This window comes from Oratosquilla oratoria, chromosome 3 (genome assembly GCF_046742065.1).
Source record: "Oratosquilla oratoria isolate Oo_2021 chromosome 3, ASM4674206v1, whole genome shotgun sequence".
NCBI lineage: Eukaryota > Metazoa > Arthropoda > Malacostraca > Stomatopoda > Squillidae > Oratosquilla > Oratosquilla oratoria.
In genome coordinates this window covers 14,774,349-14,788,755 of record NC_134779.1, presented here as the reverse complement: position 1 = coordinate 14,788,755, position 14,407 = coordinate 14,774,349, and the positions used below count along the sequence as shown (strand labels likewise).

The window sequence follows — 14,407 nt, the reverse complement described above, 5'->3', positions numbered from 1 at the left end:
TGGTTACCAAGTTCTTTCCATGAAGGAAATAGCAGAATCAGTTCTGGCTGGTGGTGATTCAGTTGAAAGTGCCATTGAATCGGAAGACGAGGTGTTAGTGAAACAAAAAAATGTCCCATGTACAAGATTCCATTGACACTCTTACAATTCATTGATACAACAGATAATCCTTCCATTCAAGCTTATTATCAACACCCCAGTACATTAAGAGAATAACTCATGAATAGTATAAGTGTGGAAAGCAATTAAAGTTGGATTAATTTTTTAGGTCCAAATCCATCCCAATTGTCTCTCCAACACCTGGCCAGAGCACCCCAAGCACCAGCACTGAACAAATACCTGTAGTAGCCATGTAATACCCAAATTTTATTACTTTTTAATTTTCTGAGATCAACTATGAGAATGAGTGGTTAAGCTCTTCAATATAAGTCAAATTCTTGCGTGCTTAATGAACAATGCATTACACTACTGTCATTATAAAATATACATTCACTGTTGTATTACTTGTTCTCTTTCATTCTGAGTAATAATAAACACATAAAACATGATCAAACCAGTTCACAGAATTCGGGGATCACTTAACTACTGCTACAAAATAAATATAATCAAGATGCCGATGCCATCATTCTCATGTACCCACTTGCACCTCATGGAGGAAACAACATTTCTTACAAGTGAACTTAAACCCAAAATATACCATAGGAAACACTGCAAAACTTGAGCATTTACAACAAATGCTCACCAGCAGTGGTTATGCCAACTGATGGCATAACAAATAAGTTGAGCGAACTTGGGTCTAACAAGAGTGCCAATAAGCCAAACTTCATTATTATATTCTATCGCAACACAAAGTGTGCAAAGATGGTGTGTGGAACAAGAAGGACAGGAGGAAATAGAAGAAAGGGCAGTGAATGTTGGGATGAGGAAACAAAGAAGGTTATAGAAGAGAAGAAGCGAGCTTTCACAGATTGGTTACAAAATAGGACGAGGGAGTCATATGAGAGGTACAAAGAAAAGAAAAGAGAAGTAAAGCAAAAGGTAAAGGAGGCAAAGAGGAGAGCAGATGTGAAATGGGGTAAGAGTATGACAAAAAAAATTGAAAGTAATAAAAAGATGTTTTGGAAAGAAATTAAGAGAGGAAGAGGAGGCGAATCAAGTAGAGAAGAAAAGGTAAAAGGTGCAGATGGAGAGATGATAATGGAAGAGAAGGCAGTAAGGGGAAGATGGGCAGAATATTTTAGGGAGTTGCTAAATGTGAAGGAGGATAGGGAGGGAAAGATAGCTGCAGTGGGAAATGCGAAGAAAATGACTGTGATGAGTGAGGAAAATGGAGGAGAAATAAGGAAGGATGAGGTGAAGGCAGTTGTTAAGATGATGAAAGCAGGTAAGGCACCTGGTCTGGATGGATGCCATGCAGAATGTCTAAAAAAAGGAGGTACAGTGATGGTGGACTGGTTGGTGAGGTTATTTAATGTTTGCTGGAGAGAGGGTAGAGTGCCGGAGGACTGGAGGAGTGCCTGTATAGTTCCACTTTACAAGGGAAAAGGGGACAAGTGTGAATGTAGTAGTTTCAGAGGGATTAGCTTGTTAAGTGTAGTTGGGAAGGCTTATGGGAGGATCTTGATTGAGAGGATTAGGAGAGGAACAGAGGGAGTAATTGGTGAGGAACAGTGTGGATTTAGGACGGGTAGAGGTTGTGTAGATCAGATCTTTGTGGTAAGACAGATATGTGAGAAAGCTATAGGAAAGGGGAAGGATGTATTTTGGGCCTTTATGGACCTGGAAAAGGCTTAGGACAGGGTAGACAGAAAGGCACTGCGAGAGGTTTTGCGGATATACGGGATAGGAGGAAAGTTTCTAGGAGCTGTCAAGAGTTTTTATGAGAGTAGTAGAGCTTGTGTCAGGATTACAAATGGAGAGAGTGAGTGGTTCGAGGTAAAGGTGGGACTTCGTCAAGGGTGTATTATGTCGCCCTGGCTGTTCAACTTGTACATGGATGGGGTGGTGCGAGAGGTAAATGCAAGGGTAGTGGGTCAGGGATTGTAGATGGTTGAAGAAAATGGAGAAAAGTGGGAGGTGAGCCAGCTGTTGTTTGCTGACGACACTGCGCTTGTGGCAGGATCGGAGGAGGGATTGAGGAAGTTGGTGGCGGAGTTTGGGAGAGTATGTGATAGAAGAAATTTGAAGATAAATGTGGGTAAATGTAAGGTGATGAGATGTACAAGGGGTGAAAGTGGCAGTAGTCTGGAAGTGAGCATTAAGGGAGAGCGACTGGAAGAAGTGGATAGTTTTAGATACTTGGGTGCAAATGTTGCAGGAAAGGGTGGAGTGAAGGTGGAGGTAGAATGTAGATTGAGAGAAGCGAGTAAATGCCTTATTGGATTTAAAAGTGTAATGAGGAATAGACATTTGGGAATGGATTCTAAGAGGAGACTATATGAAGGAGTGATTGTGCCAACAGTACTGTATGTGGCAGAAACATGGAACATGAGAGAGGAAGAGAGAAGGAGTTTGAATGTGTTTGAGATGAGGTGTCTGAGAAGTATGATGGGGGTTACTAGGCTGGATAGAGTGAGAAATGAGGAGGTGAGGAGGAGAACAGGGGTGGAAAGGGGGTTGGGAGATAGGGTTGATGAAAGAGTATTAGGATGGTTTGGACACATGGAAAGAATGAGTGAAGAAAGACTAGTAAAAGAGGTATGGAAGGCAGATGTGGAGGGAGTGAACATGAGGGGACATCCTAGGATGAGGTGGATGGATGGGGTGAAGGGAGCTTTGGGGAAGAGGGGAATGTCTGTTGAGGAAGGACAGGAGAGGACAGAAGACAGGGGTGAATGGAGAATGGTTGTATATGGATGATGTTGTGATGCATGAGGTGGAATGGGGGGTGAGGTAGTATGTGTGAGCAAATTTTGACGCAGCCCGAAGGGATTTCTCCCCGTCTTCTCCTTTATGCATGGGGGGACGGAGAGGGGGGGTTGCCGATTTAATGAAGCGGCCTTGCTGTGGATGTGCTGTGTCTGGCGACACTGCTTCTGACCCAGGGCAGTGGACAAGGTACAGGGATGACCCGTCATCCAGGAGGTGCTAAGATGAGAGGGAGGGTGGAGGGGTGTGGATTGTATTCAGGGATGGAATGGGTGGGAATGATTTTATGCCTTTTCCTTTTTGGCTACCTCCCTTGTAAGGGGGGAAAAGCCTTGGTATATGTATGTATGTATGTATGTATCACAACACCTTCAGTGATGCATTTAATAAGGATGAAAAAGTGATCCGAGACATAATTAAGAAAAATTGTCTCCCCAGTAAAGAGAACTGTGAGATCTGAGTTCTTATTTATTATAGAAACACCAAAACTAGCACACTGGTTATGAAAAACAATTGTTTTATTTGAACTGACAGTACATCCAAAACCAATGTTGTGTACTTATTTAAATGTTCTGCCAAGGAGTGTATACCCCGTGATATTGCATACATTGGACACACCAGATGTACTCTCAGCTGAAGAATAGCTTTGCACCAGTGGGACGTGGCCATCAAGGAACATTATACAAAATGTCACAACCAGACCATGACAGAGGCATCCTGATTCAATGTATAAAAATCCTACATACATATACATATACCACAGCTTTTTCCCCCTTACAAGGGAGGTAGCCAAAAAGGAAAAGGCATAAAATCATTCCCACCCATTCCATCACTGAATACACTCCACACCTCTCCACCCTCCCTCTCATCTTAGCACCTCCTGGATGACGGGTCATCCCTGCACCTTGTCCACTGCCCTTGGTCAGAAGCAGTGTCGCAAGACACAGCACATCCAAAGCAAGGCCACTTCATTAAATCAGCGACCACCCCCCTCTCCATCCCCCCATGCCTAAAGGAGAAGACAGGGAGAAATCCCCTCGGGCTGCATCAAATTTGCTCACACATACTACCTCACCCCCCATCCCTTTGCCCATTCCACCTCATGCATCACATCATCCATATACAACCATTCTCCATTCAAAAATCCTAGCATACAATAAAAACCCCAGAAGGTTGAAACTTCTGGAGGTATTCCACATTAGGAATACTGCCCCCACAATAAATATACAATCTAACATGACATCCAGTATTTTGCTGTACAGCGATGCTTACTTGAGACAGTGTTATATCGAGGTCCCCTCCTCTCCCTCTCCTCCACCCTTCCCACCCCCCACCATGACTGCCAGGCTGTCTAGGTGGTCAACTTGACTTCAAGCTAGGAACATGGAGAACTAGTGGTACATTTATACTCTTCTCTTCCCCCACCATATGTACATTTCTCTTAGACGTAAGTGATAACACTCGTGTTGAACATTTTAGTTTGTGAATATTTTTCACTTGTATATTTGTTTGTTTTCATTTTTGCTAGTTACCAGATTTGTACCAACATTTATATTTATTATTACAGAAATTTTGTCAATCCTGATGATGTCTCTTTGAAGACGAAAGCTTGAAATATTAAATGGAGAACTATGGAGATCTTGTAGCTTACCCTCCAGCAGAAAAAATCCTATTAGAAAAATAGAAAATATCAAGAAGTTGAACAATTGTCAGAATGCTGTTATATTCTATTCAACATGCATCAAAGAAAACTTGCTTCCATCCTTTATTAAAAAAAAAATATATATATATTATATATATATATATATATATATATATATATATATATATGTATATATATATATATATATATATATATATATATATATATATATATATATATATATATATATACACACACATATACATATGTCAAGGCTATTTCCCTCTTACAAGGGAGGTAGCCAAAAAGGAAAAGGCATAAAATCATTCCCACCCATTCCATCCCTGAATACACTCCTCACCCCTTCACTCTCCCTCTCATCTTACCACCTCCTGGATGACGGGTCATCCCTGCACCTTGTCCACTGCTCTGGGTCAGAAGCAGTGTCGCAAGACACAGCACATCCACAGCAAGGTTTTTTCCCCCTTATAAGGGAGGTAGCCAAAAAACAAAGGCATAAAAACCACTCCCACCCATTCCATCCCTATCACACTCCACTCCCCTCCACCCTCTTCCCTCCCTCTTATCTTGGCACCTCCTGGATGACGGGTAATCCCTGCATCCTGTCCACTGCCCTGGGTCAGAAGAAATGTCGCAAGACACAGCACATCCACAGCAAGGCCGCTTCATTAAATTGGCAACCCCCCTCTCCGTCCCCTCATGCAGAAAAGGAGAAGACGGGGAGAAATCCCTTCAGGCTGCATCAAATTTTTCTCACACATACTCCCTCACCCCCCATCCCCCACCCATTCTACCTCATGGATCACAGCATCATCCATATACAACCATTCTCCATTCACCCTTGTCTTCTGTCCTCTTCTGTCCTTCCTCAACAGACATTCCCCTCTTCCCCAAAGTCCCTAATACCCCATCCATCCATCTCATCCTAGGTTACCCCCTCATGTTCACTCCCTCTACATCTGTTTCCATACCTCTTTTATTAGCCTTTCTTCACTTATTCTTTCCATGTGTCCAAACCATCCCAATACTCTTTCATCCACCCTATCTACCAACTCCCTTTCCACCCCCATTCTCCTCCTCACCTCCTCATTTCTCATTCTATCCAGCCTAGTAACCCCCATCATACTTCTCAGACACCTCATCTCAAACACATTCAAACTCCTCTCTTCCTCTCTTATGATCCATGTTTCTGCCCCATACAGTGCTTTCAGCACAATCACTCCTTCATACAATCTCCTCTTAGCATCCATTCCCAAACGTCTATTCCCCATTACATCCAAAGCATTAACTCACTTCTCTCAATCTACATTCTACCTCCACCTCCACACATCCCTTTCCTGCCACATTCGCACCCAAGTATCTAAAACTATCCACTTCCTCCAGTCTCTCTCCCTTAATATTCACTTGCAGTCTGCTGCCACTTTCACCCCTTGTACATCTGATCACCTTACTTTTACCCACAATTATCTTCAATTTCTTTCTTCCACACACTTTCCCAAACTCTGTTACTAACTTCCTCAATCCCTCCTCTGATACTGCTACAAGCGCAGTGTCGTTCGCAAACAACAGCTGGCTTATCCCCCACTTTTCTCCATTTTCTTTCACCATCTCCAATCCCTGACCCACCACCCTTGCATTTACCTCTCACACCACCCCATCCATGTATATATTGAACAGCCAAGGTGACATAACATATCCCTGATGAAGTCCCACCTTTACCTTAAACCACTCACTATCTCCATTTCTAATCCTGACACATGCTCTACAACTCTTGACAGCTCCTAAAAGCTTTCCTCCTATCCTCTATATCTACAATACCTCCCATAGTGCCATCTTGTCTACCCTGTCATAAGCCTTTTCCAGATCCATAAAAGCCCAAAAAACATCCTTACCTTTTCCTGTAGCTTTCTCACATATCTGTCTTAACAAAAAAATCTGATCTTTTCAACCTCTACCTGTCCTAAACCCACACTGTTCCTCACCAATTACTCCCTCTGTTCCTCTCCTAATCCTCTCAATTAAGACCCTCCCATAAGCTTTCCCAACTACACTTAACAAGCTAATCTCTCTGAAACTACTACACTTACACTTGTCCCCTTTACTGTTGTAAAGTGGAACTATATATATATAAATGTGTGGGTATACTGTTTATATATGCATATATGATTATATATACAATACAGTATATATATTTACATTATAATTATAACTATTGATAGTTACTAGTGGTTTTTATAACTCAAAAATAATCCTTTCCCATGTATGGACATTTGGCTTTAACAGACCACCCCTCCCCCCAGTTAGTCTGTATATGAGAGGTTTGTCTGTATATGTGGCAGGTATCTGCTCTTATGTGGCTATTTGTCAATTGATAAAAATTTCTTACAGATAAATCCCAGTGCTGCAAGTGTGTTGTTTGACACAGTTAAAGAAATTGCAGAAGTGTCACCTCTCACAACATTATTAGATGTTTGTTGTGGAACAGGTAAGTTCAGTGACATTGTTCTCCATTGTGATAATTAATTCTTTGCTATCTGTGATGAGTTGTTGAATGTGTAACTATGGACAAGAAGTGTGTTATTGGATTGGAGAACATATATAGTTCTCTTATTCAAAGTGAAGTAGGACACATATGAATGCAGTAGTTTGAGGGACCAGTCTCTTGAGTGTGTTAAGGTAAATCGAGAGAATGAGTAATTGGAGAAGAGCAATGAGGTTTTAGGAGAGGAAGAGAATGTAGATCTAGTATTTGTGGTGAGACAGGTATGCTCAAAGTTTTTGGCAAAAGATAAAGATTTTTTTTAATTAATGGACTTGCTGGAGGCATATGGTAGGGTTGATAGGCATTGTGGAGTGTATTGTGTATATATGAGATGGGGAAGTGTATTGAAAGTGGTAAAAATAGTTTTTAGATGGAATAGTAGGGCATGTGTAAAAGTCAGGAATGGAGAGAAGCAGTAGTTTTGAATTGAATGTGGAACTATATCAAGATTGTGTGATATCGACAAGGTAGTTCCTATCTATTTACCAAGGTCTTTTTACCCCTTACCAGGGAGGTAGCCAAAGTCAAAAGAAATACACACATTCCCACCCATTTCATCCCGACCTATTCCACTTCCATCCACTACCCTTTCCCCCCTCTCATCTTAGCTCCTCATGGATGATGCATCATCCCTGTATCCCACCCACTGCCCTGGGTCAGAAGCAATGCAGCAAAACACAGCACATCCACAGCAAGGCCACTTCACATAATTGGCAACCTCCCCCTCTCTGTCTCCTCATGCAGAAAAAGATAAGATGGGGAGAAATCCCTTTGGGCTGCATCAAAATATAATTCATGCATAACCACTCCCTACCTCCCATCCCCCACCCACTTGCTTCCTTGCATCACAGCATTATCCATACACTGCCATTCTCTACTCTCCCCTATCTCCTGTCTTTTCCCTTTCTTGCTCAACAGACATCCCCCTTTTGCTCAAAGCCCCTTTCACCATATACATCTCATCCTCTGTTACCCCATCTAGTTCACTCCATCTACCTCTGCCTTCCACACCTCTTTTACTAATATCTCTTCTCCCAATAGCCACCTCCTTTTCCACCACTACTCTCCTCCTCACTTCCTCATTTCTCACTCTATCCAACCTTGTAACCCCAACCATACTTCACAGACATTTCATCTCAAACAATGAAGGTGCTAAACAAGTTACTGAAAGAGGGTGGAAACAGTAATCATGGGCGATTTCAGTGCGAAAGACATAATTTGGGAAGAAATGATAGTTAAAGGGGGAGATGAACTTTGGAGCAATATTCTACTAGATATGACCATTGAATACACCCTAATGCAATGGGTTAAGGAAAATACTAGATATAGAAACAATGAGGAACCATCGAAACTAGACTTCTGAACCAGACATTGTGAACAAAATGGAGTATAAAACACCAAATGGAAAAAGTGACCATGTACTAATAGAGTTTGAATTAAAAGAACAGAACAACATAAATAGGAATGATAAACATAGAGAAGGAAGATTTATGTACAACAAAACGGACTTTGTAAAAATAAGGAAATTTTTCCAAAACACAAATTGGGATAAGTTCTATAAAGAGGAAACAAAGATGGAAGACAAATGGATCATATTCAAAGAAAAGTACAAAGAAGGAATTAACAAATATGTACCAAAAAAGAAACAAAAAGAGATTTATATAAAATGTCAGTTCAACAAAAGATGTAGTGAGCCTCAAGCCAGAAGAGAAAAAGCCTGGAAAAAATGGAAAAGAGACAGAAAAACATCTAAATGGTAAACATATACTAAACTTAGGAATGAATATGTAAATATACGCAGGAAAGAAAAAAGATAATTTGAAAGGGATATCATAGACAAATGTAAGGATCAACCAAAACTCTTTTACAGATATATAAATGACAAACTAAAGGATAAGCATGATATAGTAAAACTGTGTGAAGGAGATAAAAAATATATAGATGACACAGAGATGGCAGAAGTTATGATCAGACATTTCAGGTCTGTTTTTACAATTGAGAGCTCAATCCTGGGAGGATGGACAACAAGAAAGATCACCCATGATGATAGAAATGAAAATAACACAAAGGGAAATAAGAGACCAAATAAAAAGCCTAGATGTCAGAAAGTCGCACAAACCAGATGGAATTGCAAATTGGATACTAAAAGAGTGTACAAATGAACTGACAGACAAACTATACAAGATAATAGACATTTCACTCAAAGAGGGAAAGGTACCGCAAGATTGGAAAGATGCAAACATAGTACCAATACATAAAGGAGGAAATAGGGAAGTACCTACAAACTTCAGACTGGTGTCCCTCACAAGCACAGTAGCAAAAACATGTGAAAAGGTCATCAGGAACAAATGGACCAAACACTTGGAAGATAACAAAATAATAAACCCCAAACAATTTGGTTTTAGAAGTGGAAGATCGTGCACCACAAACCTGATCTGCTTTTACTCGAGACTAATTGAGATAATACAAGAAAGGGATGGATGGGCAGACTGCACCTTCTTAGATTTGCAGAAGGCATTTGACAAGGTACCACAAAAAATTAATAAGTAAAATTAAAAAAATAGGAATTCAAGGCAAACCGTTGGAATGGGTGAAGGATTTCTTAACTGGGAGAAAGATGAGAGTGGTTCTTAGAGACAAAAATTCGAAATGGGAAGATGTGAAAATTGGTATCCCCCAAGGCTCTGTTTTGGCTCTTTAATGTTTGCCATATACATAAATGATATGGATAAAGGAGTAAATTGTTACATGAATTTGTTTGCTGACAATGCCAAATTACTCAAAAGAGTGAAAACAGAAGATTGCAGATCGCTGCAAGATGACCTGGATAAAGTGTGGGAATGGAGCCAGAGACACAAGATGAACCTCAACATCAAGAAATGTAGCATAATGGAATTTGGAAGAGGTAAAAATAGAGTTTCGGGAAAATATACAATTGGAAACAAGGAAGTCAAAAAAGTAAATTCAGAGAGGGACCTAGGAGTAATCATCTCTAATGACTTGACACCTGACAAACATGTAAATAAATTATTTGGAGAGACTTTCAACTTATTAAGATCAATGAAAGTGGCCTTCAATTACATGGATGAGGAGATGGTTAAGAAAATAATTGTTACACTGAGACCAAAATTAGAATATGCTGTATCAATCTGGGCACCTACAACAAAAAAAACAACAAGAAAATTAGAAATAATCCAAAGAGCAGCGACAAAAATGGCACCCACACTATCAAATCTGACATATGAACAAAGATTAGAGAAATTACAGCTGTCAACACTAGAGCAGAGAAGGGAAAGAGGTGATTTGTTGATCATTTTCAGAATTATGAAAGGGATGGAAGTTCTCAATAGAGACGACCTTTTAAAATGGGACAAAAGAGAAACAAGAGGATACAAAAAGGAAAAAGAAACTAAAGAAAGATAGTTACAGAAGAGACCTGAAAAAAAACAGCTTCCCACACAGAGTGATCGATGTCTGGAACAAACTGAACAGAGAAACAGTGAATGCCAGAACTATACACGATTTCAAGAATAAACTGGATGTGGAGAGATACGAAAATGGGTCACTACGAGCATAGCTCCCGTCTCATAAAATACAACTAGGTAAATACACACACACACACACACACACACACACACACTTTCAACGAACGGACGGCTTGACGAACGCTCTGAAGAAAAGTGCAGATTGTGGATACCAACGCAAAGAGAAGTGCCTTTTTGTATTTGCAGGGGGGGGGAAATTGCTCGTGAGGCAGTAGGTAAGTAGGAAAAGAGGAGAAGGGGAGGGATTGCTGGGGAAATGGAAGGAAATGAGGATGTGGAGGACTTGGCCCAGGCAGACGGGCGTAAGGTCAACATGAAACGACCACCGGATGACGAAATGGCAAATAAAAATGTAAAGATTAGAAGTATAGAGAGGAGAAATACAGTAGAAAGTGACGAGAATATGTTCCAGGGATTTAAAGAGGGTGGGGGGGACACAACCCCCCCCCCGACTGATAAGACTAGAGGAGAGAGTTGATAAGGTGATCGAGGACTTGGAACGTAAGTTAGGTAAGGTAGACTCCATCTTCCAGAGAATTGAAAGATTGGAACAACTAGAGAAGGCTAACAGAAACTTAACTGAAGAAGTAGAGGACCTAAAAAGACAGTTAGGAAATGTAAAGGAGGAGAATGAGAAATTGAAGAAGAATAGTAATGAAAACAGTGAGAAAATAGCTACAGAAGCTAAAAATTGGAGAATAACTCAAGAAGGGAATAAGGTTTCATTCACTGACATAGTCAAACAGCAATTGAAAGAACATAATGAAGACGCAGTTATTAAAGTGATGAGACAGAAGGAGAATATAGTAAGAGAATTAGCTGACAAAAAGAAATGTATAATTATATTAGGAATGGAAGAGAAACATAACCCAGATAGAACCGCAAGAATCAAGGAGGAAAATGAAAGGGTAAGCAGTTTATTAAAATTAGTCCAGGAAGATGAACCAGAAATTATAAAGGAAATTGAGGAAAAATTCAGACTCGGAAAATATAGTACAGATAAGACCAGACCAATTAAGATTAAATTCAGGTCACAAACAACGGCAGAGAAAATTCTATCCAAGACAGGGAAACTAGCAACAAATGATCAATATAAAAAGGTATGGATAAAAAGAGAAATGAATAAGGAGGAAAGAGAGGCAGAAAAGCAGAAAAGAATTGAAGCTAAGGCAAAAAACGAGGAAAGAACGGAGTCAGAGAAAGAGAGATTCTATTGGAGAGTAGTGAACATGAAAATAAAGCAGTTCGACATACTAAAGAAAAACATAAGGGAAACAGAGAACACAATGGAAGTGGCAGAAAACTAAGAGTGTCTTACACAAATATAGATGGATTGATAACAGGATTGAATGAACTGAATGATTATTTGAAAGAAAAAGAACCGGACATAATGGGAATTGTAGAAACAAAATTAAAAGGCCCACTACCACCCAACAGTGTAGGACATGATACATACAATTATTGGATTAGAAACAGAGAGAAAAAACAAGGGGGTGGAGTTATGTTCCTGACAAAGAAGGATATAAACGTAAAAGGTGTCATATATGGAAAGAATACAGTAGAGATGATTATGATAGAAGTGGAAGACCGAGATAAGAAGAGCAGAAAATTTGTGATCAATTATGTGCCTCCGAAAACAGCCTCATGGGAGGAGAGTGAACATAAAAGTATGTTAGAGGACACAAAGATAGCATTAACTAAAATAATGGAAGACGGAGGAAGAATAGTTATGATGGGCGACTTTAATTGCAAAGAAATCTGCTGGGAAGAAATGACAGTAAAGAGTGGTGATGACTCATGGGGAAATGCTCTACTTGAGATGATTACTGACCATTCAATGACACAATGGATACAAGAGAACACTAGGTATAGAAATGAAGAAGAACCATCGAGGCTAGACTTAATAATTACATCTGAACCTAGAATAGTGGACAAGATTGAATATAAAACACCAATAAGTAAAAGTGACCACATATTGATTGAACTGGAACTTAATGAAGAAAAATATATGAAAAGAAATGAACAATATAGAAAAGGAAGAATGATGTATGAAAAAACAAACTTTGATAAAATAAGAGAATTCTTCCAACAAGAAAACTGGGAAGAAATATACAAAGAAGAAACATCAGTGGAAGAGAAATGGAATATTTTGACAAAAATTTACAAAGAAGGAGTGGAAAAGTATGTCCCAAGACAAAAACAAGAAAAAGAATATGTAAAATGCTGGTACAACAAAAGTTGTAGGGAGTTAAAAGACAAAAGAGACAAAGCCTGGACCAGATGGAAAAAAGACAGAAGACCTGAAAAATGGAAAATATATACTGGTTATAGAAATGAATATGTACAAAAGTGCAGAGAGGAAAAAAGAAAATATGAAAAAGATGTTATAGAAAAGTGTAAAGATCAACCAAAACTATTCTACAGATTTGTAAACAATAAACTGAAAAACAACCAAGACTTGGAGAAATTAAGACAAGGAGGAGTTGAATACACTGAGGAAATGGAAATGGCAGAAATTATGAACAAGCATTTTAAATCAGTGTTTACAAGGGAGAACATACAACCTGAAGAGATCGAATGGAAAGAGAAAGTCCCCCCTATGGAAGAAATAGAAGTAACGAAGAATGAAATATTGACACACTTGGGTAATTTTGATGTCAGAAAATCGCATGGGCCAGATGAAATAGCAAACTGGATTCTGAAAGAATGTAGGAATGAACTGGCAGACAAAATACATAGCATAATAAGCAGTTCCTTAAAAGAAGGAAAAGTTCCAGAAGATTGGAAAAAAGCAAATATAGTACCTATATATAAAGGAGGAAATAAAGAAGAACCTACCAACTATAGACCAGTCTCTCTAACAAGTACAATAGCAAAAATATGTGAAAGAATTATCAAAAGTAGATGGGTAAAATACTTGGAAAAAAACAACGTACTAAATCCAAGGCAATTTGGATTCAGACAAGGACGATCATGCGTCACCAATTTAATATGTTTCTATTCAAGACTAATAGATATAATACAAGAAAGAGATGGATGGGCTGATTGTGCATTTCTAGACCTAAAAAAAGCTTTTGACAAAGTACCACATAAGAAGTTGCTTAAGAAATTAGAATATGAAGGAGGAATACAAGGTAAATTGCTAAATTGGATGGAAGACTTTTTGCAAGAAAGAAAAATGAGAGTAGTGATAAGAGATCAGCACTCAAAATGGAATGAAGTAATAAGCGGTGTCCCGCAGGGAACAGTTCTGGCCCCAATAATGTTTGCTATATATATTAATGATATGGATGAAGGAATTGAAAGCTATATGAGCTTCTTTGCAGATGATGCAAAATTACTGAAAAGAGTGAAAACTGAAGAAGATTGTGAATCACTACAGAGAGATCTAAATAAAGTACAAGAATGGAGTAGGAAGTGGGAGATGGAGTTCAATACAAAAAAGTGTAGTATAATGGAATTTGGAAAAAGCAAAAACAGAATAACAGGATCATATAATTTGGGAGAAGAAGGAATAAAAAGAGTAGAAAATGAGAGGGACCTGGGAGTCATTGTTATGAATAATATGTCACCTGAGAAACATATAAATAAGATTTTTGGAGAAACTTATAATTTAATAAGAACAATCAAAGTGGCATTTACATACCTGGATGAAGAAATGGTGAGGAAAATCCTAATCACCCTGATAAGACCAAGATTGGAATATGCAGCAACGATATGGTCACCAAGTACAAAAAAATGTATAAAAAAACTTGAAAGAATACAAAGAGCAATTACTAAACTGGCACC

General features: G+C 39.1%; 1 protein-coding gene across 4 annotated transcripts in view; it reads left to right on the top strand.

Annotated features, from left to right (window-relative positions):
• LOC143020703 (tRNA (uracil-5-)-methyltransferase homolog B-like) overlaps positions 1–14,407 on the top strand; it is a 71,252-nt gene that overhangs the window by 32,525 nt on the left and 24,320 nt on the right. For all 4 annotated transcript variants that reach the window (XR_012965924.1, XM_076177363.1, XM_076177372.1 and 1 more), the window contains exon 8: positions 6,920–7,016. Coding sequence is in view for 3 of the 4 variants with exons in the window: in XM_076177363.1 (XP_076033478.1) it covers positions 6,920–7,016 (97 nt within the window). In the remaining variant the exon portion in view is untranslated. The remainder of the gene's footprint in view (positions 1–6,919; positions 7,017–14,407) is intronic.